Source organism: Telopea speciosissima, chromosome 4 (assembly GCF_018873765.1).
Source record: "Telopea speciosissima isolate NSW1024214 ecotype Mountain lineage chromosome 4, Tspe_v1, whole genome shotgun sequence".
Lineage (NCBI taxonomy): Eukaryota > Viridiplantae > Streptophyta > Magnoliopsida > Proteales > Proteaceae > Telopea > Telopea speciosissima.
In genome coordinates, this window is record NC_057919.1 from 10,650,908 (window position 1) to 10,675,958 (window position 25,051).

Here is a 25,051-nt window from a genome sequence, read left to right on the forward strand (position 1 = left end):
CAAATATAATAAGAAAGAAAAATGTATAATCTTTTACGCTATCTGTAAACAGTATAGGACAATTTTGTGTAGCTAAATTTCAATTTATTCATCATCCATGCAGGAAGGAAAATGGAAAGTCAGAAAGATTGAAATGGTGAATGGAGGTAGGTAAAACAGAGAGAGAGAGAGAGAGAGAGAGAGCGATTGGAAGGGGTGTCTGGTGAGGAAAAATGGCTAGTTTTAGCAGATGAAGAGCCATTAATGATTCTAGGGTAAATTATAGAATCATCTTTTTCAGAATAAAAGCACACCAAATGAAAAGATCATAGTCAAGTTGATTAAGGGCCTGGAGTAGGGTTAAGTTCATAGGGAGTAGTTGTTATCAAGGTAACGAGTGGCCATTAGCCCATTTGGGAGCCGAGGGAGGAGGATCTCTCTGGTGTGGTGTGATGCGCAATACAATGTTTGCAAATTGAGAGAAGATAAAAGGTGAACCAACTTCCTCCCTAACCCCACACTCATTGCCCAAACTTGCACCACAAGGTTGAGAGGAAAAACCAAAAAAAAACAAAAGAAAAGTGGAAGGTGAACCAAAGCCCACACACAACTACAACCACAACCACAACCTCAACCACATCCACATCCACATCCGTTTCTCTCCCCTTTTCTTTTTTTTCTTACGTTCCCTAACCCTTCTTCTAGAAACCCTCTCTCTCTCTCTCTCTCTCCATGCTTTTTTTAGACGAATAGAGAACACCACTAACGCTTTTTCCCCCCTCTCAAAAGGGTTAGGCCCACTTCAGCCAACTTATTTAAAAAAAATAAAAAAAAAACTGTTTGGTTCCCTAACTCATAAAAACCTTTGTTCTGATTTTTGCATGACTAGATGAAGTCCATATTTACTCATAACCCCATCAATTAAGGATCTTTATTCAAACCTACCCATCTATCATTTCGACATTTATATTTATATTCTCCTTGAGAAGAAATGTCAAATATATTTGGTGTGGCACTACTTACAGTCAACTGTCAAGTATATCTGAGTTAATCTTCTATAACTAGGTGAGTCAATGCTGAGTCAACAAATACCGAATGAATAAGCTTACATTAAAGATGGAAATAAAGGTAAATTCAACAAACATTTAAAGACAAAGATACTGAAGGAGGAAATCTCTCTACAAAAGACAGAGAGAGAGAGAGAGATAGAGAGAGAGAGAGAGAAAGAGAGAGAGAGAGCCATTTGGGAATTTGGGGCATTTGTATGTTTTAGTATAATAAATATGTTACCTCTGTATGTTGGGGAGGATTTTGAAAGGTAATTTAATTTGTTTATCCATAGTAATTTACACATAAAATAAAGGCAGGAATCACGCCTTGTCATGCTATACTTTAATACATTACTTTACACCTACCTGAATGGTAGTTTATATCATCACCCAAGTGAGTGAGAGAGAGAGAGAGAGAGAGAGAGAGAGAGAGAGAGAGAGAGGCAACCGGCCACAGCCAGTCTCTCAAAAACCTTTCTCACCAACTCACATCTAGAAGCAATAAGGCCCATAGCCTCTCTCTCTCTCTCTCTAGTCAAAGGCCTATAAATCTCCTTCCCTAGCTTCCAAAAGAGCCGGCCTTGATGATGCACCACCACCACCTCTCTCTACCACATTTCTACAAACACCTTCTGGTAGCTTCTTTCTTCTTCTTCTTCTCATCCTCCTCCATCTACCACTAACAAGAGAGAACAGCAACTACTACTGATATTACTACTAGTAGTACTTGATGGGTAGATCTCCTTGTTGTGAGAAAGCTCACACAAATAAAGGCGCATGGACCAAAGAAGAAGATGATCGGCTTATAGCCCATATCCGAGCACACGGTGAGGGTTGTTGGCGTTCCCTTCCTAAGGCTGCAGGCCTTCTCCGGTGTGGTAAAAGCTGTAGACTTCGCTGGATCAATTATCTCCGACCAGACCTTAAACGTGGAAACTTCACAGAAGAAGAAGACGAAATCATCATTAAACTCCATAGTCTCCTTGGTAACAAGTATGCTGCTAATAAACCCATTTCAGTTTCTTCGCAAATATGAAAAAGCCTTAAATGGGTATTAATTTATTCAGTTATTGTTTCTTTTTTTGTTTGTTTCATTTCAGGTGGTCTCTTATAGCTGGGAGATTACCAGGAAGAACAGATAATGAGATAAAGAATTATTGGAATACCCATATAAGAAGAAAGCTATTAAGCCGAGGGATTGACCCAGCAACTCATCGGCCACTCCATGAACCAGCTTCGAATGTCACAACCATCTCTTTTGCTGCTGTTGCTAAAGAGGAGAATTTAGTTGATGATGGTCTTATTGGGTTCAAAGAAGAGAATCACCAAAGGGAAGAAAGATGTCCAGACCTCAATCTTGAACTTCGAATTAGCCCTCCTTCTCAAGAACCTCTTGAGCCATTCAAAAGTGAAGAAAGGAGAAGCTTTTGTTTCTCTTGTAGTTTGGGGTTGCAGGGTAAGGACTGCAGTTGTAGAAGTAATAGTAGTAGTAGTGGTAGTAGCAGCAGCAGTGGTAGTGATTTCCTAGGCTTGAAAAGTGGTATTTTAGATTATAGAAGCTTGGGTAAGAAATAAGATTTTGAATTTGGACTTGTTTAATTAATTTTCTTGATAGAATAGAATGGAGAGAAGAAGATTGAGAGAGGAAGTGATTCTTGTTGTTGATGTAAATCTCTACAACTTTCTCTTAAATCTAATCTATTTTGTACAAGTATATTACCAAATAGTACAATTAGATACTGATCAGTTATAAATTAACTACTCACTGGTTCTTTCTGATAAAAGACAGAAGAAGCTAGAAAGAAAGAAATTGAGAGAAAATACTATCTTTTTCCTTTATTTCTACCTACATTATTTTCCATTTATATTTAAAAATAAAAGAAAAAAAAAAAAAACTCCCATTTTTATTTTTTTTTATGAAAAGTGGGTTTGTTTTTTTTTTCTTTCTTCTACTTACTTAGTACTTAATTGTAATAATTGGGACATTAATCTTGGGGATTTTGTCATTTATGAGAATAAGTTTTGTTTTGCATTGGACCCTATCTTTGTTTTTTTTATTAACCTTTTCTCTTCACTCTTTTTAATTTAGTTTAGTCTTCTTTCGACAAGATTTCTCCTTTTGGTGATGGATAAGTCGTGAGAGGAGGAGAAGCGAGGAAAAATGGGTAGGTAACCTATCTTGCCACAATTTACCAAAACAACCTTAATAATGAATGAAGGCTAAAAGAAATATATAAACATATATACTATCACCCAACACTAATACTTGTATAGGGAGAGTATAGAGAGAGCATGAGAGAGAGAGAGAGAGAGAGATTCCCCCTACCTTTTAGGTATACTGTAGAGTGTAGAGCATATCAAGGTTTTATGCATGCTTTGCTCGTACTACTAATACATAGTATGATTACTAATTAATAAGTACAATGTTATAATAAGCAAGGATGATTAAATTAATTAATTCACATGATGATCCAATTAGATGGATAGACATATATTAATCATTAATGTAATAGGGATCAAGGTAGAAAGATGGATTTTTTTTTAAATCATAGATGTCTATTCAGGAGGGGGGAGGGGGGAATATATCCAATAATATGCCGAGTGTCGCACTCTAAATACTTGTACACGTCTTTTCGATGGTTTTTATATTTTCAATGGTTAATTTCGTTTAACATTGACGTAAGAAAATTTTAACATTGTCTAAATCAGGATTGACATTTTGGTTAAATATTTTGTTACAATAACATAGACTTGAACATGATCTTCATAGGGTTAGTATAGTGAAAATATTACTTTAGATAATAGGGTTGGCTACCTTTATGTATTCATTTGAAATAAAAATCTAAAAGGTATTAACCTACATAGTATTAAAGGTCGTGTGATTTATTGGTTTTGTTTCATGGATTTAATTTACTCTCTTGTCTTCAACTTGTGTTATAAGGTACCTCCTTTCTCGCCTCTCTTCCTATCCACACTCTCCCTTCTCTCTTGTAATTGTAGTTAAAGTCGCATTAAGCAATTAGATAGGTATATAGGACCAAAAACAAAATCAAACCAAGATTTTTTTCAAAATCAACTCATAACTATCCTTCACTAAATGAGGATCCAGTGATACCTCTTCACCTTCCCTTGCTTTCACAATATTAACAATGAGAAATTACAAAGGTTGCCTGACTTTATTGAGTTTTTGTAAAAGTTGCTTTAGAGTCTTATGAAGAGGATAATAGATACCCTTCTTTCTGATTTCATATTTGTGATTACTCAAAATACTAAGGATCCTAAGCATATGCTCAATTGCCCATATGATTTTTATTAGTAGAAAAGAAAATAAATTAGGTTACAATCTATTTCAAACATAACCCCCCCCCCAACCACCCACACACCCCTCCATGTTGAAACTTAGGTAATAGTAATTTATGATTTTTTCAGGGAGAGGAATAGGCACACCACTCTTGTGTAGTAAGCTAGTGGACAGAACCAATGGAGGCATCATATAAGAGAAACAAGAGAATCATTTCAAAGGGAGAAGAGAGAGATAGACACAGCAGGCACTAGTTTGCGATATTCCAACGATGTGCCCAGTCTTTTCCCTTTTTTTTCAAATAGTAAGGCAAGATATTTAAATACAATAAGGTAGCTTAAGGCCATTTGCCAAGTTTTAGGCATCTACAAAAAGAAATCATTTTTTTCCTTGTTTACAAAACTAATTCAATGAGTAGGTGGGTGTAATACGTAGATGTTAATTGGATAGGGAAATTAATTGTTTATGTAAACAATGGAATTTATTGAGGAAGAAAGTCATGTATATATATGTAAGTAATGAAAAGCAAAATAGTAGCTTTTAGAAAATTCTATTGACATTATAATAGTCATTATTTATTTTTTTTAGTAATCTCTATAATTATAATATCTTAATATTTCATAAAATTTGGTTAATGTATCATATCAAATAATTAGGTCAGTAGACAGAAAAATAATTAAGATGTAATAAATTTTTCTGTAAAAATGAACTTCAAATTCAAAGGAAAGGGATAGGCCGATTTATGGAGGAGTGATTTGATTTAGATTGAGGGAACTAAAAGAGTCAGGGTCATACCTAAATTAACCATATATATGAGAAATGGTGTGAAAAGACATGCTTCGCTTGAGCCTTGTTTCATGTATGACTTTGGATAAAGCTGATTGAAGAGCAAGGATGGGTGTGGCCGACCCGCTATGTTGTTGTTGTTGTTGTTATTGTTGTTGGTATATTCAAACTTAATAGATATAGAAGAACAATAAAATATAAAACCCAATAACCCAATAAAATAACAGGGCGATGGCAATGAAGAGGTGCAATGGTACACCAACTTTAATGAAATGGACTTGGTTAGAGTGTTAGACCTAGATTCAAAACAGGTATCTTTACTCCTATTTCCCAAAACATAACATGTAATACACTAGAGGTTTTGATTATTTACAATAGACATCTAAAAAGAAAAAGGAAAATGACCTTAATCTTTAATTTAATAGTTTCAATACCAAAAAGGCAATATTAGAAATTAAAATACACGGATGGAAGATGTCTGTTTCATACACAAGCATGCCACATATGGTGTAGTATAATTATACTTTTGCATTGCATTGATTAATGTTATACTATATGAGAAGTATACTTCATACATGAGCATGTTAAATATTGTCTACTCGTCTCCAAGTGAAAATAACATAAAATTAAAATTTAAAACTCGTGTGAAGTATAACGTTTCACTATTTACCATATGGTATTGTAGTACATAGGTTAGTACACAAGATTAGAGACCTGGCAACCATCTCATTGGTACAATATAGATGTAAAATCTCAGCTTAAATTGGGTCGAGAAGTAACTAAAATTACAAAAGATGTCATTTTGTATTTTATATTCATCTCCATTTGATGACATTATGTTAATTTTATTAAAAATTTAAATCTAAGTTTGAGCAATTCTCCTTACTTATTTTGAACTAAAATTTGGTCATTGAGATGTATGTGGGGTCCTCTATCACATGGACTAACTCATGTATTGCCAAATGATAAATAGTGAAGTTTTATAATTCACTAGGCATAGTGACACCTGAAAGGAGCAAAAAAAATTTATTAAAAAGTAGGTCAAATGTTCTTTGTGCCGGGACACATGGGGTGGGTAAAATGACCACCCTGCCCCCTTGAATGGCAGGCCCATGTGTCTGGATGCAGGCTATGCTGCGGCACAAAGAACATCGCCCCTTAAAATTTTCTCACATGACTTTTATCTAGAACCATTAGAACCTCAAAGTTTCAAACTACGTGCAGTTTGATCATTGAAACTCTCACATTAATATATATGTCTTTTTTTTTTATTTTTTATAAAATATATATTAGAGTCAGTTTGAAAGGAAAACAAAAGGTGAATTATCTTTTTCTTAATTTTCAAATTAGATTCTGTGTCCCTAAGTCCAACAACACCTAAATTTCAAAAGGAAAGTAGGTTATCCAAATGACCCAAAACCCAAAAACCAATTAACCCGACCCATTTCTCTCCCTATCTAAAAAAAGGGGTTAGGTTATGGGTAATCACTTAAAACGTCCCTAGCTTTCTTTGAAACAAAATTAGCAACTTCATATATCAAACCCCTAAGGTTATCCTTTGAGATGCTTTTCTAGATAAAAGGACAGGTAAGTGGGGATCCTAATAAAGGTTTACTTGTGAGTATAATATTGGGTGAATAAGAACAACAAATGGATGAGTGAGTAGGTGGTAGGTGCCGTGGAAGTGGAAGTGTGGAACATAATCCCAAGAATGCAGTGACCCTCCTCCCCCCCCCCCCCCCAGGCCCCTTGAAAATTTTAAATAAAGGAATGCAAGGTCGCTTTCAACATTTCACCCACTTCTCAAACGTGTTAGGTAGAGACATTAGAAGCTTCCATAGAATTTTTATTTTTTTTAAAACATTTCTTTCTCCCCCTCACTTTCAAAGAAAATTGTGAAATAAGGGTCTGAGTTATTTTATTTTATTTTATTTTATAACCCTATATATTGCTTCATATTAATTTTATCCCAGCTATTGGGTAAGAGTATTGCTTTTTCCCTATCAATAACTAACTAGAATTATTGTTGAGATCTAATTAGTATATTCAATTCCCACCAACAACATGCATGAACCTAAATACCTGATTGTGGGTCCTGTTTCTTTCTTGTTTTTTTCTATGAATATTTACAAAATTCTAATTCCAATTTAACTTTAATTTATTACTTTGGGAGTAATAAAAAATGTATTTGTTACCTTTTTAAAATCTTGCCTTTGGCAAACTGGTAGGCACCCTTTATTTCCAGGTGATAATTTTCCTTTAGACAGCTTTTACTTACAAGTGGATTAATTGGTTCTTTTTCAATTGCTATTGCTAGGGAGTAGGGTAGATAGATATATACTTGGACTTACTTTGTATGCTAAAGTATCTTTAAGGATTCAGTATCAGGTAGTATCTTTCATAGTACTACTTTTCAAGGAACTTTTTAATTCTAGTTCTTTGTTGTACTCTTCGTACAATACAATTAGGCTAAATTTTATATGCATTTCTGGAATGCATTCTAGGTCAATAATGCATTCTAAGTAACATATCTATCGCAGTTTTAGTCTTTCACCCATGATCTTAAACATTTGGACCACTATTTATATATCATGAGGGGCATCGCTGTCATGTTGTATGGCCCCAGCACCAGTGCATGTCCCAATGAGAGCGCGTGCAAGGGCATCCAATAGGGTGGGATTTTTTCATTTCACATTTCTTGTGTCTGGATGCAGGTGCCATGCAGCTTGGCAATCTTCTTTTTCCCTTATTTAATATATATATGGATCAAGAAAAGAAATCTGCTTGGTCGCATGGTTCCTAGAGCATGCAAAATGACCATTCAGCCTCCAATGAAATAAAAAAATCGCATCCACACAGATGCCCCCTGCACATGCTCTCATTGGCCCTTGCGTTGGTGCAGGGGCTACATGGCCAAGCAGCAATCTCTTGCCCTAGCCTAGACATTCATTTGTCATCTCATTTTCTTAACCTCAATATTTTGTGGGTCTTAGGCACCCAACCCTTGAAGATTTTAACCCTAAATCATAATTAAAGATAATGAACAATACAACACTACTTTGAAAGCATTTGGAATCATACGTTCGATTTTTTCAAATTAAGGTTGCATATGATTTCCTAGAATGCATACAAAACGCAGCATTAATTTATCGGTGATGGATAAATTCCACAAAAGGTGCATGTGAGACCTATGTCCAATTGAAACTCGTGAACAGATTTATTGTTTAATAGGGATGAAACTGTTTCTTGTGCCGTGATTGGTGTGGCATGAAAGATTCCTCGTCCCACATTGGCGGTGTAGGAACTCTCCCCCTTATATTATATAGGAAAAGTTGACTACAGAGTTTCCCATTTAGGAAAGGACAGCAAATTTTCTTTTTATCATCTCTGGATCGATGAGAAATTAATTTATTAGTCAGGACCTTAGGGATGCAATTTCTGTTTCAAAGATTTTTTTTTTAATTTTTTTTTCGGGGTAAGATCTGTTGAAGGCTTATGATGTGAGCAAGTTGGATTATGGGGATATTAGTTCTTTCTTAAGTTCTGTAGTTGTAGATTTGACTTTTTGCATTAATTGTTTTCCAAAAACCCAAAAAAAATTTGCATTAGTTGATGTATTAGGTGGAGTCTATAACAAGTGTCTAACCCATGGGGAACATTTGGGTCCCTATAATTTGGGATTAGCCAATTAAACATCACTTTAATGTTCTATTTTCATTTAAAAAAAGTTTTAAAATAAAATAAGGGGTGGGTGAAATAAGGAGTGTGCCAAACTACCAATCATGGCTCTTAACAGTTTTCTTGTTTGGTTAATGATATTCCTCTTCTATTCCTCCTAACAGTTTTACCTTCGAAAAACAATAAGGAATTCTTGGATGGCATCCATGTTGTAAAGAGTATGTAGTTTTATTTTGATTATAGTTAGAGGCTGACTCTGCGGTGAATTGATTCTTTTTGTAGCCTATTTCTCCTCAAAAAAATTTTCTTTATTTTTTTTTTGTTCTTTTTTAAAAAAAATTAAAGCATATGGGTAGGCCTAGGCTACGCGGTTTGGTTGAGAAAAAAATTTCTATATCTTTGTGGGAGAAAGAATGATATTTGGTCATGTATATGTAGCCCCCTGAAATGACCACCCCACTTTCTATCTTTATATACTTTTTGGGCAAGGGTCCCCCCCCCCCCCCCGCGATATCATTGGGGGGTGGAGGGGAACTCCCATGTCACACGAAACGCAACATTAGACACGGTTTCATTTTGTAAGGGGCTCACATGGTGTCTAAGAGAGAGAGACACCCACCATGTGAGAGAATGTGGGTGTTAGAACATCGTCTCGCACAGATTTTTTTTTTTTTCTCTTTTTGATACGATAAGAGAGAGAGGTGGAGTGGGGATTCTTAAATTAGATGAAGAACAGGAAGTTTCGAACTCAAAACCTCCAGCTGTCCTCTATTGTTTACCCCATTTGCTCTTGCATTACTCTCACGTACTTACCACTAACCAGATGATTATTGTAGGGGTGAAATATGTGTGATAGGGTTAGGTTAAAGCTTCATCATGTCCTTAAGATACCGTTTTCCTAACAAACCAAAAATAGTAAGAGTATAATTAAACATTTTCTTGAATATTAAAAAATTATTTTTATGAAACATTAAAATTTATTTTCCCAACTACATAAATCAGCTACAAGGATCACGAATTATGTTTCACTGTTCAATTCCATTTAAAGCCATATATATATATATATATATGATCATTCATGTATTCCCCACCTATCAGATATGTTTTTTTTTTTCTTTCCAAATGAAAAGATTCTCATAAGAATTTGAAAGTGAAATAGTGAATACCTCAATAATTCCATATAACCTTACATTCTAGCTAGCACATATTTAACATATATTATAGGACCACATAGAGGCTAAGGACTTATTCTATATCCTACAGTAGCTAGGGTCTAGGGTAGAGTGACGATATATGTATCATTGACTCCGATGGTCTTACCTTGGCCGCCCAGTGGTTGAAACTTGAAAAATACGGGTTCGGCAATGGACTCTCTTGGTTGTATATTTGAGCGAGAAAAAACACACCCCCCTCTCCCCCTCTCCCCCTCTCCCCCTCTCAGGCAGGATTGGCCAAAAATAAAAAAATTCTACGGTCTCTCTTGTGTATTGCTTCGCTTCTAGAAGATCGAAAAGTGGAGCTTAAATTCATGGTTCAGTGACGTTTTCTCTTTTGTTATAGTGTCGTATTGCATTGCTTCTAGAAGATTGAATAGTGCTTGAATTCATTGTTTAGTGACGTTGGGGGGGTCAGAAACTTTTTTGGTTTTGAAAAAAGAAACTGGGGGAAAGGAAAAGAAAAGGGGGGGAGTGCGTACGTGCGCACCATGCGTGATAGAGTAAGTAGGGTGTGGATGACAATAATTATTAAAGGGGGGGGGGGGGGGGTTTGGTATGATATGATAGGGAAGCAGCGGAAAACGACTCACGAGTATATCTGTTTCTAACTTTCTTAATATCTTTGTGTGGGTTCTGGTGGTTCTTACTCTCTTTTTATGGTCTTCTTATATGGTGGTGGTGGTGGTGGTCAGGTGGTGGTCGTTGTTGTGGTTCTACGCTTAATGCAAATCAATTTGTTAAGCTTACCCATCATATCACAAACTCAATCTTAACATGTATGTTTTGTCTATGTATGTGTGTTAATTGCTTTGCTAACCTTAAACATGAAGTGGGGGGAATTGGGCAGAGAGGATAAGAGGACGAGAGAAAATATCTTATATATGTTAACCAAATAAGGACAATTAATTTTCAGGAAAAAGAAGGTTGTCAGGTTGCATCCAAACAAAAGAAAGGAGAAATGATCGCTCCACCCCCACTTCTCTATATGAAATGAAAAATCTCACTTTTGATGGATGCTCTCGCGTTCGCTTTGATTGATCCCCCACACTAGTGTAAGGGCCAGGCAGCCTGACAGTGATCCCCCTCCCTTAATTTTCTCAAACAATTCTCAAAGCATTATTCTTATATATGACAATATCTGACTAACAAATGGCTTCCAACCCTATTATTTATGGCAGAAACTCGTCTCCTTATTAGATTCCAAATTTCAATCTTTTTTTTTTTTTTATAAACAAGTTATAAATCTATTGATAAGTTAGGGGTGTCAATAAGAAATTCCCTTAAATAAAATGAAGAAATACAAATGTTATTAATGCTCTCTATCTTGCTATGAGAGAGCTTAGACGTCCTATAGCTGAAGTAACAAAATATGAGCCAAACTTACACGTGATCTACTAACTTTCTTAACATTTACAAAGTGGAAATTTTTAAAAAGTAGTTTAATATCTGATAGTAATGCAAAAAAAGTCTAGGGCCAATTCTTGGTCTAATCAGACTTTAACCATTCTTCTATTTACGTTGAATGCATCTAGATTTCTATGCTCCATCTTTGACTCCTTGTTCAATTACTTTCAACTGCTAAACCTAGCAAACCATAATAGTTTAATGTTAATTTCAACCTCTCATGTGTGATTGTCAAGAGAACTTCCAGAGGATACGAAAGTGTGGGGAAGGTTTATCTTTTCTTCCATTGTCTTGTAATTTTCAAGTGAACTATTCAAGTGTTTGGTTGTTCAGAGGATTTCTACTTTGGGATTTGTAAATTTTCAACATTTTCTAATTATGTCACCGACATTAACCAGATTTTTAATTTTCCATTCTTACACTTTCTTCATGGGAGATGGTTTCCTACACTATTAGCATGGGAAAGAATCGATCTACATACCATCAATGGGTGGTTTGAAAAAGGTATCAATCCATGTGAACCCCATATTTTTCAAATTATATAAGAAAATGTTGAAAATGAATCCTAAAATGAAATAAAAATAAAATTACAAACAATAATCACAGTTCACTAGGAATTAAGGCTGTAAGTGTTAGATAGATTATAATAAGATGAGAGATTAAATAAATATTATATTATTTGGGTAAAGTACTTTAGTCCCACATCGAAAAACTACAAGAGTTATAAATGGTATTTATTATATTACCTTCTGTAGCTCTTGAGTTAAACTGAAAAAAAAGAGACATTCTACGATGTATATGCGAGTACGACGTGAGTTGTAGTATGTTGATTTTTGCCCTGAACGTGTAGAAACAAATATCTCCGTTGAGATAGTATGCATTCAAAACAAACTATAATTTCCTTCTCGATTTGATTTTTTCCAACAGTAAGTGTTGAAACCAAACCCAGCCAACATAAAATAAAACACCTACCACCCATGGTCCCAGGTCAGCTGGTCCAACTCATCCGGGCCCTACTCTACTATTTTTTTTCTCGACGTAGTTAGGAAGAGCAGAGTAGCAGACCCACACCAACCACTGTGTGTGTAGACTGTGGATCGTGGATCCCACTTGGAGGCCCAAACCAAGAAACCCTCGCCAGGAAGATTAGGGCTGCACTGGATTGAGATAGGGTTGTGGGGTCCAATTATATGTGCTTATCCCATCCAATTATTAGGGTTTGTGGGCCTGGGAGATCTTTCACTATAGAGACTTATCAAAGGGTATGGGACCCATATGATAACAATATGGCAAATTGGGTGACTCACCACCTACCCACCCATTAATTGATTAAAGATCAAACTTTCAGAAAGTGGATCACTATAGTACCCCACGCTAGCCATGTATTGAATGGAGTAGGGCCCAAAGTATGTTCGGCTTTAAGCTCTAAACAATTTTCACAAAGAAGAATAATTCTATGTGTGGATTTTTAAACCAAAAACCAAGAAAAAATGAGTATTATTTTGGATAATCTCTGTTGCCTGCACACTCTGGGACAAGTCTGTCAAATGTTCTACAAGAGAGAAGAAACAATATAGACATGGAAACACACTTCCTAGAACCTTCACACTCCTGTGTAGTGGGAATTTGTCTGAGGTTACAGGTGTAGGTAATGAATAACATCAATTTTCTGGAAATTTTTTGAAGCTATGTTAAAGTTGTTTCCCAACCATCCAAAAAAAGATTTTTGAGGAAATGGATTGTTTGGTGCATTTGGTTGAGCTAATTTTTTTATTGTTTGAAATTGACGCTGTGAGTGAAACAGTCCCCTATTTGATTCTATTCATCCATTCCCTCCAACAAACCAATTTCTAGCTTCTAGGATTGTGCACCAATAAGAGAGATAACATGTGCAAATTAGGACATAGAAACAATTCAGATTGTTAAAAAATAAGACCCAACACGATGTAGAAAAAAATGAAAATTGCAAACAACAATCACACAATGAACGCAAGGATTTACGTAGTTCGACAAGATTACCTACGTCCACGGTGAGATGAGATCTGTTTCACTATCAATGGAGAATAGGATTCCGACCGCTCGTCCTCACACCTTCCAGATTGTGTTTCAGAGAAAGAATCCTCGCCACATATTTATAGCGAAACCCTATATAAGAATATTACCAAAATACCCATATAATCCTTAAAAAAATTTCCTAAGACCCCCTACATGGACCCGTAAGTTCAGTGAAATCCTACAAAAATAATAGATTAACGCACAAATGATCCGATTCCAATAGGCTTTGACACCTTAAGCTTCTTAACGGCCCTTCGGAATCAACCCACAAACCAAACAACGGAATACAATAATATCATACCCCAACAACAGATCTCATCTTTCAAACACTTTTTATAGTTTTCGTGAATACCTAATATTAATTTACCTTCGTGGGGAGCAATACCCCTTAAGAACCTTTTTCGGTAGAAGCCCCTTTAGAATCTCGATTGGCATAAATCACGGCTCCCAACAAGAGGTAGACGCCACAGTTACAACATATATGACCTTAAAATTGTACTGTTTGTCACATTCTCTAGCTCTCATTTTAAGTACCATGACCTTGCAAACTATTTTAAAACTTAACTTCACTGTCATTTCCTGGAGCATGGCAAACCCCACAAAGCTTCAACAGCAGAACGTGATTGAAATTGCTTTGGGTGCTACCTAGGATTCAGAGGATATGAGACATAAGAGCAGTGTATCTGAGATTCACAAAAGAAAGCAACATCATCCAAAATAAGAAATATTTAATCTCCATCCAACTTTCCAGAAACTCCCGAGTAAAAAATAGAAGCTGGGAAAGAATTAGGTTTCTTTTGGAGGCCCCTTCTTTGCAGCCTCTGCTGCTGCTTTCTCTGCTTCTATCTCAGCAACAATGGCATCAATTTCAGCTTCATCAAGTTGCCGTAGACCATGTTCTCTTGTCATCACAGCAATCTCGATGTTCTTTCCACCACTCTCAACAACCTAAGTATAAAAGAACGATGTTTAGAAGTTTTATCAGCAAACGAAAAAAGGAAGTTACAGACCGCCAAAAACTATTATTACAAGGCGTACATAAAGGCAGAATAACCACATGCATCAAAGGGGGACAGGAAAAATATTGTAGCTTAAAACACTAGGTGTAAAAACAAGGTTCACCAACCAATTGGTTCACACTCCTCATTTAGTTAGATTCACCTCCCTAGGCCTCTCTAGATGATTATAATGGTCAATCTAACATCTACAGGAATCAATTGTTGGTTAGGTCATTATTTTGATCCCATTTTGGAAATGGAAATATGTCAGAGGTATGGAAAATTTGTATTAAAAAAAAAATTTTAAATGGAGGAAATATTAATAAAAAGATTAATGGAGCTCATCAAAAGAATAAGCACCAATCTTTCTTCTTTTCCCCATAAATTGTTGTTATAAATCATATTACAAAACAGGGTATGGTGAGAAATATAGGGTTCAACCATAGTTTTCAAAACCAGACATGAGGGCGAAACAAAATGCTGTCAGGTTCTGGTTCAGACCTGTTTTGACCGAACGAGAATTGTTTTGACTAAAGAAAGAAACTAATAAATAAATATTAAAATAAAGTAGTAGTAATAATAATAATAATAATAAAACTGATGAACCAGACCGGACAGTTTGCAAAACACCGGATCAAAAGGGGGTGTTTCAGTTATTCTAATTCAACTGCCGGTCCGGTTTTAAAACTATGGGTTCAACTATGGGCCTTGATAGAGGGCACTAGGTGAACTTGTATACGACCAAGCCCAAGGACTGTGCCAATGTAATCCAAACTTAAGCCTGATTTTCTCAAGGACTGGCCTGCATAGCACTCCATAAAAAAATATTTCTATTAAACACTATTTAATAATAATTAAAAAAGGCAACAATTTCAGAGAAAATATAAGGAATCATATATCATTTTTTCCGATATAAAAACCATAGAGCATCAATTTCCTGATCTTTCCTAGCATCTATTATGATTTGCTGAAATATTGTAATAATTATATTCCAGAACAAATTCACAAGAGTCATATGGAAACGGAAGCATGTTGACATATTTTGGGTGACATAGGTCAACATTTATTACCATGGATGTAGGAACGTTATCCAAAATCTGGCCCAGTAACTTTTTTGTAGCCTCTGAAGACAGTTATGATCTCAGAAGCTAAACAAGAGGCGGTCACATAACTGAATTGTTTTGTAGGCCATAAGAATGCAAGGTGGTCCAGACTCTAGGGCACTTTATATTATGCAAAGCATCAGGTATCAAAATCTGATAAGATTTAATCTTGAGGTTCTAGTATGCTCTAAATTCGAGTGTATGTTAATACCTTGCGTGCCATAGAGATCATTGGTCCAAATCCAATATCTAGGCTGCTGACATCTCAAAAATTCACACATGCACACATGGCAAACCAAGCCTTTCAAACTGTAAATCATTCATAAATAAATCTGAAGAACCTATGATGGAGGGCCAGTTAGAGAAGAGGGAGAAATCTGAGAAGGAACTCAGGATAGTGACCGCGGGGGGTGGGGGGTGGGGTGGAGAGAGAAGAACCACACATTTCACTCACGTTGGGCAACATCCAAACAATTTTCTATTCAACTATTTTCTTCTATCATTGGATTACAATGTACAAATAAACAGAAATCAAAAGATTCTTAACTAGAATGTAAGACTGAAATTAATTTGCACCCAAAGTCTATCTCCTAATCCAACTCTAAAATAAAATAGAGTTCAAAATAACTAGCCTACTATCTCCTATGTATCCTACCCAATGCAAACATAAGAAAATAAAAGACATAAAGAGTAACTAAACTACTACCAACCCTTATTGGACCAAAAACCCAAGTTGGACCAGTTCCGTCTGTGTTTGGGTTTCCAAACCCGGTCATACTTGTCCAACCAGTCAAGTGCTATTGCATCAACTCTCCTCTAAAAACACTCGACTTCGTCATGTTTGGAAAAGAACCAAGGAGGCCATCTAAGTCAACATGTTAGAGGAGGAATGATCCCACTACCTTCTTGAGCTTAATGTCAGGGAGATCTTTAGCAGGAAGAAACTTCATTTCCTTGTTGTCATGCTTGAAAGAGTAGGTGTTCGCATACCCACAATGTTGTGCCTTCTTATCAAACAGTCATGGTCAACCAAGAAGACTATGACACACCTTCAGAGGGAGGAGGTCACATTGCACTATATCCACAAACTCACCAATAGAGTATGTGAGGAAACACTAATCAGTAATCTTGAAATTGGTGTTATTCACCGATGCAACTTTCTAGGGGTTTGGATGTGGCTCTGTTTGCAATCCCAGCTTACGAACTGCATCTTCAAAGACGTTATTAGTGCAACTACCTCCATCGATCACCATGCTACATAATTGGTCATTGCACTTCTCACAAGTCTGGAAGATACTAATGCAGCACCAATCTTCATCCACAGAGACCTTTTGAGTGGTCAAAACAAGACGAAGAACATAACAAGATTGACGCTTCTCATCACTATCATTGTTGTGGACGTCACCCAGCCCACGCACTGCCTCCAAATTAACTATCTTGACATTCTTGTGCTCTTCTGGGACATAAGGTATAAAATGATCCTTATCAATACAAGCTACCAAACGGTTGGGACCCTGTACACTAATATGTCCATATCCCTTGCACGTACAACACCGAATGGCAGCCTTTAACATCACAAGAGGTTTGTCAGAACCACGCTGAGGTGCAGAATATGGTTGGTTAGGTCGCGAAGATGCCATAGATGAACCACTAGCATGTGGTTTGCTGAATAATTTTTCCTAGGGAGAAGACTGTTGCTAAATGGAACTGTTACCCCTAGGAAAAGTATTTGTAAAAGCCTTCCAAGTGTATTGCCGCTTCAGACTTTCTTCTACCTAATATGTCACCTGTACACCATCTTCCATCGTAAGCAGTCTACTGGATGGTAATGCAACACTGGATCTAAGGATGCAAACCATTGCAGAATTTTGCCACCAATACATCCCACTCAAAAGTAAGATCAAGTGGCTAAATAGTAAAACCTAGCGACATACTCCTCAAATGTCATGCTTTCTTATCCCAACTGTGCAAACATGCAATGCATGCGCTACATATAGTCGGTAGGCAAGCATCTCTGATTCATGACTTCACTCATCCCAGCACAAGTAGTGACTTAACCTAATGCCTCGAGTCCGATTTTGTTGTTGGTGCCTGATCCACCAGACTTGAGCCGTGTCTTTTCAACTTAGCCTCTGCAAATAAGATCTTTCGGGCCTCAGTCAACCTGTACCATCTAAAAAGATCCCCAAACTGTGAACCCAGTCAAGAAACTGTTCTGGGTTGTTATCTCCATAGAAATCAAGGACATCCAGCTTCGCTCCTCTTTCAGCTCCATAAAGAGTAACATCATGTCAACAAGCTCCATATAATGGTGGTGGGTAATGTGGCAGTGGTGTAACATGAGCCAGGCCCTATGGTACAGAGTTGGAAAAATCCCCATACTGCATAGGACTCTTTCCTTAATCTGAAGCTACCAATCGATCAAGGGAAGCTTGCCTAGATGCCATCATAGTCTAGATGGAACTAACGGCTTTGTTGAGGGTATCAACACGATCTGTGAGGTTGACAATCTCCATCCCGCTTTCATCTTTATAGGAGTTAAGGTATTAGAGGATCTCACTATTGGTCACCATGGTGAGCATATAGAATCTCTAAATTGGTGGCGATCCTAGGGTTCGGAATTAGTATGGAACCACACAAACAAGAGAAAACTCAAGTCAAAGAATTAGTGGCAAAACAGTAAATAACAGAGGTTTAGAAGAGAATGTCACAACTGTAAATATAAGGGATCTTAAATGGCTTTTAAAGAATAGAGGATGGAGGGGTATAAATGGAAATATACTTTTAACTGTTCTAACGTAGGTGATATAGGAAGGGGCAATTTTGAAATAAAAGAGAATAAAGCTTAAAAGCAAATAAGACTTAAAAGGGGAGGTAAGGCAATATTGGAAAGTAGGTTAAAGAAAGGGAATTATCATGGGGGAGGGGCTGAAGATGTAACGGAGTCATCTTCTACCTCTAGCGAACCTCTTGAGAACTTGCGGTGGATGGATGGAGTTCAATTTCCACCAGGAGAGGCTGTGATATGAGGAATTCGGCCAGGGAGGACTGCGAATTTGAAGAATCAGGGGGAACTGCAACTTCGAAGAACCAGGTATGATTTTGTTCTACTTATCTTTTGCTCTTTTTTTCCTCACATTGCTGGAGGAACCCTAGGGGGGCCTGGGGCTCGATCGATGTCACAGGGAGAAAGGAAGATGAGGAGGTAGGGATGTTGTTGCAACACTGGAGATGGGAGTGGGTTGCTGCGGGGGTTTTTTTTTGTGGAACCCTATAGAGGGAAAATGATCGTTGTAACAGTGGGGGAAGAAGGGAGATACGGGGGTTGCTATTGAAATCAAAGGGAGAGATGGAAGGGTATAGCGGAGAGAGTTGGGGAGTGATAGCACGGTGGAAAGAAGGTACTGGACAGGGATGGATGCGAGAGAGAGAGAGAGAGAAAGAATTCTTTTCTTTTCTTTTCTTTTTTGGCTATCAGCTCTCGGCAAAATAGGTGCCAGTAACTGAGCAAACAGGAAGAAAATAGAAATAACGGGAAGGGATGAAAGGAAGAAGGAAATATTGCAAGGGAAGGGAAGAGAGAGATTGATGGGGGAATATGGGGAACTACAGCTCTGATTTGAAATTGGTGGTGGGCCAGTTAGAGAAGAGGGATAAATCTAAGAAGGAACTCAGGATAGCAGGGGGGAGAGGAATCACACCTCACTCACGTTGGGCAACATCCAAACAATTTTCTATCAATTTTGTTCTTCCATCATTGGATAACAATGTATAAATAAACAGAAATCAAAAGACTCTTAACTAGAATATAAGACTGAAATTAACTTGCATCCAAACTCTATCTCCTAATCCAACTTAAAAACTAAAATAGAGCTCAAAATAACTAGCATACCATCTTCCTATGTATTCTACCCAATGCAAACATAAAAAAGAAAGAGACATAGAGTAACTAAACTACTACCAACCCTTATTGGACCAAAAACCCGGGTTGGACCGGTTCTGTCTGGGTTTGGGTTTCCAAACCTGGTAATACTTGTCCAACTAGTCAAGTGCAACTGCATCAACCTATAAAAGTTAGCCATGTAAAATCTAAGTCACATGAAAGCTAAATCCCAGTTTAGTTAAAGAATAGTTGTTCCAGAAGTTCTTATAAAATAAAAAATAGTTGCTCCAGATGTTGGGACTGGTTGCTTAAAAGATTTTCTCAAGTAGATTGCTCTAAGCATCCTTAATTTAATAAACCTCTGCTTGGTTAATGCCTAAAGCAAGCTTAAAGTAACCAGGGCACTATTCTAAAGAGCAACTCACGAAGACCCTTGTCTGATAATCTAATTTAAATATCAACTCCCAAATCATTTTATTACTCTCTTTCTGGTTGTGCCTTTGCTGTAGAAAAGAAAACCTCAGTACCTCACAATGACCAAGCATAGCAATTAGTCAACTCAGTTGTATTTGAAGCTATTCACTATCATCTTCAATATCCCTGTTGACTGCCTTCATATTTATTTTCCCCATTTAAAAGATTACTGCCCCAATCATTTCTTTCAATGCTACACCACTAGGTGTTCTTCAGGATAACTAGCATATTCTGAAGTCCAGAAGTGGGTTCATGGTAATTGCAGAACCTGATATATCAATTCCATTATGACCCTACATCTGCTGCTATCGACTACTCAGCCTACATAATTGCTCAATTTTCAATGGTCATTTCTGGTAGAGTTGTAAGCATGTAAACATACTTTATTTTAACAACATGTCATTCTGGGATTGGTGAAAGCATTAAATAGTTTTAAAACTCAGATCACTCAACTCATCATATTCATTTCAGTATAGGAGGAGAATAATCCTCAACAATCTATAACAATCCAAAGGAAGATTCAGTTAGTATCAGTCTGGACTCTGAAATCATCCATCCTTGAGAAATCTTTAAATCCTAAGCACACAAAGCAGTCAGGCATTGATGGTCAAAGGATAGAAATTCGGCAATGATTATTGGACAGTTTTTAAGGAACATGCCATGGTAACTCACTCATTACAACAGTTATCAGCGCTCCAAGCAATGGATATTACTTGAAGGAATAAAAATAGTTGAGGAAAGAAGAAGAGACTGACTTAAAAACTTTAGGTGAATAGTACAGCTGACATTGAAATTGAAAATAAAAATATTGGATTGCACAAAAATCCAGACAATATCCCACTCAATTAAAATATTATTTTTCATTAGAAAGCTCATATAGAAATAGATATAATAAACAAAATAAAATAGTACGACGACGCTTCAATACATGCATGTCCAAATACACACGTCCCAGACTTTATAGATAAGAAATAAGACTAGCCATCCCATTCAACCATGACATATAAGATACTGACTGTATAATTATGGTAGCAGTGTATAGTTCATACACAGACCATGATAAAACAAAGACAATATTAAACTGTCTAGAATTAGACATGACATGATCTTCTAGGGTATAGATTGATTGCATTTATATTGCAACTAAAATTACATATTTCGATGAATGACGGGAAGTCAAAGACGGTGGGATTTACTGAGCCAAGACACCAATCTACCGGAATTTCTAAGCTAGTATACTGATCCCACTGGTTTTGATAAGGATCAAGTTCAGCCCAAGCATGCCTTAACCAACCCTAGCTTTGACCTGATACAAACACCAAGAGACTAAATTGGAGACAGCTCCTAGAGGGCATTCCATGCTCTCTTGTCCCATCCAGTCACTATACAATTATTCATTTTCCAGTCTTCATGTATTTCCATTGTTTGAGTTCCCAATAATAAACATTCCAATATGCTTCAGGAATCCACATATGTTCCAGTGCAGCACCTCATTCCTAGACTCCACATTTTTGCAGCAAGTCATATCCAATATCCAAATCAAAGACATGAATATATAGAGGCTAAACTAGCATCAATTATAAGTGACTCCTGTAACTGAAACCATCCTATATCATCCAACATAATTGAGCAAAGCTGGGCATTTTGAAAAAAATTCATGCAAAAGCTTTCTATGACAGTGCCAGTAAAGAAATGGGACAGATCAAGGGCCTTCAAATAAGTATAAAAGATGTAGAAGCTATCTGGAAATGGAGAGCACTTATGTGAAAAAAGAGAATTGCAGAAATAGAAATCCACTTACTTCTAGCAATGCCCGGATTGCAAGTTTTACAGTCTCTTGCCCAGAAGTTTCCTTATAGTTCTTCTCTAAAAACTCACGCATAGAGTTTGAGTTTCTCCCAGTCGCATTAGCTTTCCAAGCCGAAAACGTTCCGGATGGATCTGTCTGATAGAGTGATGGAACACCCGTATATGGATCAAAGCCCACAATCAAAGTTGACAGACCAAATGGCCTCACACCACCACTCTGTGTATACTTCTGCTGAAGACCAGCAATGTAACGGGTTATGTATTCAACCGTTACAGGATCCTCAACTGTAAGCCTATGGCTCTGACATTCAATCCTTGCCTTGTTTATCAGGACCCTTGCATCTGCTTTTAGCCCAGCACAAGCCAAAGCAATATGGTTATCAAGATTTACAATCTTTCTAACTGATCTGAGGGAAGGAAAAAAAAAAAGCCAGTGAATAAGCAACCTTAGGAATATTATGGCCAGAAGGAAATATAAACCAAAGAGAAACAAAGCAACACTAACATAGCATAATGAAAGCACGAAGACAAATAATGGAGACAAGATATCCTTGTCAGAAAAGTTTTAAAAAAAAATAACAAACAATGATTATCAGGTATTTGCTGGCCAGCACAAGATTTGAATAGGATAGAGGCCCTGGGGCTAACCATATGCCAATATCTAAGGTCAAGCAGTCCTACACCTGCCATGAGCTGAACAAGATAGAGGTAGACCCAATGTATTTAGACTTGGAAGGCCAGACCCAGCTCAACCCAGCCGATGGTATCCCAAAGAAGTAGAAAAAAGAAACATGAAAGTATAACAACCATAGTAATTGCAAATACTTGAGAAGAAACCATGAACTCAAAATCCCTAGAAACTCTACAGACAGGCATGCAATCGAACTAAATGAAGAGTCAACTTTCCATTTCTAGCTCCTTGGCTTCTAGTGAGATTGCATAAATATGATTGTGGTTGCAGCGATCAAGTCAAATGCATTTCTGTCTCTCTTTCTCTCTCTATAGGCAGAGATTGACTGATTGTGCGAGTTAGTTAATATCGCATCCCAATATATGGAATTACTCCTTCATCAATCCAGAATCAAGAGATATAGACCATAACTAAGAGTGCCAGTAAACCAAACTTAGTAGGACAGAGCAGACAGACATTGTGAAAATTGAAAAATGAATCCTACACAAATTTCTTTTCCACCAAGAAAGGTATAACCAAAAAATATTTGAAAAAAAAAAAAACAAAACAAAAGGGAAGCTCCATGGTGGGGGAACTTGAACAACTTTTCAAACAAAGACGGTCCCCTTGAATCAAGGATTGCACATCTTGAATATAATTCCCAGTCACTGATGCTGCTCCGTCGCAGTCACAATTTTTTTACACATCTAGATGACCCATTTCTTAATCTGGTCAAAAACAACGCAAAACACATAAAATATCAACTAGAAAAAAGGGGGGGAGGGGGAAAGAATGCCAATTCACGAAAACCTAATGCCACTCTACAACTACCTTGGCTGCATATTTGTCTATTTCAAAATGAACATAAGCTGATGGAAAAGAAATGACAGCAAACCAAACCATATGCCATAAAAATTGAACAACCAGCTTGGTTTCAACAGTAACATCTCAGAACCCTAACAGTTGTGTTCGTCCATAATCGAGTTCAGTTTGAAATTAAAATCAAGATCTGGATAAATATAAATAAACAACCCACACACAAGCAGAAGGGACAGACCTTGAGTCTTGAAGTTTAGCGGTGGATTTCTTCTCGACACCGAGAACAATGGTGTCGGTGCCTCGAACTCCGACGGCCGCGTTACCCTTGCGAACGGCCTCGAGGGCGTACTCGACTTGAAACAGGTGACCATCCGGAGAGAAAACTGTGATCGCACGATCGTATCGAGCCATTTTCTGTCTGCGCTTTTGTTATAGCTTCAGAGGGAGCTAGGAATCTGAGTAAACGGAAGAGGCGGGGATTCGAACGAGAATTTATGAGAAATCAGCCTCGTCTGCTTGGTCGACAAGGCACTTCCTACAAAAAGCACTCCGCCATAGTCCACTTTACCTTCTACCCCAAAAACTTTACTATCTACCATTACCCCCCCGAAAATCTTTGAAACAACTATTACCCCCCCGTGCTGCAGACTAATAACCAACTGAACCCTGCTGTTACAGACCTGTAACGGTGGGGGTTAGTCGTGATGGTTTGCCGTTTTCACGATTTTATTAGGACCAAAATACCCTTAGTAGTGAAATAAACCATTGTCACAGATTTGTTAGGACTAAAATGCCCTTACTAGTGGAATAAACCCTATTCTTCACTTTCTCTTCACCTCATCCTCTTCACTTCATCCTCTTCGTTTCAACTGTTGCGGCAAACCGGAGGAAGAAGGAGAAGCTCAGCTCAGCCCTCTTCTCAGGCCACGATTTCTTCCACCCTATAAAAGGATAGAGAGGTGCCGGTGCCACCGTTAAAGCTCTCGGAGCAAGACAGAAGGAAAAAACGCAGATTGCTCTCTGAGAAGGGAAGAGAGAAGCGAGCAAGGGCACAAAGGTATATTTTTCGGTTCAAACTTGCTAAGAACTAAGGTTTTCGGCTCAAATTTGTATTCGTTGTGAATGTTTTGAAAAGATTTTCTGTCAATTTGTTGCTACCATAGATCTGTCGTTTATTGAACTCATCTGTCTCTATTTTGTGTGAGATCTGTCCATTTTAGTGTGGGATTGTTCCTTTTGTGATTATGATAATGGTATTATTGGATCTGTCTCTGTTTTGTGTGAGATCTGTCCAATTTCTCTTTTTTAATGTTGCATTGAAGTGGGGGTGGTGGTGACGTTTGGGAAGATTATAGACCCCTTATCCAATGGTAAATGGCGTTCATGACATTGGCACACATCAACCGATTTTCCTTATTTCCTCCCATTTGCTTAGGATTCCCTTCTCTATTTCCTGTAAGGATCAGTACAGAAACCTTGTCACAGATAATTGTGCTTGAACAGATAACCTATCTTCTGATCTGGCGTATTTCCCTCATATTCACATTTGTCTTATTTGTCTTAACATTCTATTGTAAGAAATTCTAGTATTTTCCTTTCTTTTACTTGCTCATTTCTTTTGTAGTTTTGTCTTTAAGCTCTGTAGAAAAGCATGTATATTACTAGCCTTAAACTGTACACCCTTGAAATCAAGCACAAGATGGTATAAAAGCTCACTGAGGTTCTGTAATGGTGTTGTTTGATTTATTGGCGGGGACTTCTTTGCAGTAAAATTGAACTATTTAGTACATAGCTGATAAACAAATGAGAGTGAATTCATGATATAA

General features: G+C 37.2%; 2 protein-coding genes across 2 annotated transcripts; one reads left to right on the forward strand and one right to left on the reverse strand.

Annotated features, from left to right (window-relative positions):
• Positions 1–1,489: 1,489 nt before the first annotated feature.
• On the forward strand, positions 1,490–2,791 carry LOC122657482 (myb-related protein 308-like). The gene is made up of 2 exons (XM_043852193.1): positions 1,490–2,021; positions 2,129–2,791. The coding sequence occupies exons 1-2, from the start codon at positions 1,759–1,761 to the stop codon at positions 2,601–2,603; spliced, it is 738 nt and encodes a 245-aa protein (XP_043708128.1). The 5' UTR covers positions 1,490–1,758; the 3' UTR covers positions 2,604–2,791.
• An 11,154-nt stretch (positions 2,792–13,945) lies between these two features.
• Positions 13,946–23,785, reverse strand: LOC122659681 (proteasome subunit alpha type-7-like). The gene is made up of 3 exons (XM_043854782.1): positions 23,464–23,785; positions 21,729–22,143; positions 13,946–14,417 (listed from the first exon to the last, which is right to left on the reverse strand). Exons 1-3 carry the CDS (start codon positions 23,634–23,636, stop codon positions 14,256–14,258), a joined length of 750 nt encoding a protein of 249 aa, XP_043710717.1. The 5' UTR covers positions 23,637–23,785; the 3' UTR covers positions 13,946–14,255.
• Between the last annotated feature and the right edge of the window lie 1,266 nt (positions 23,786–25,051).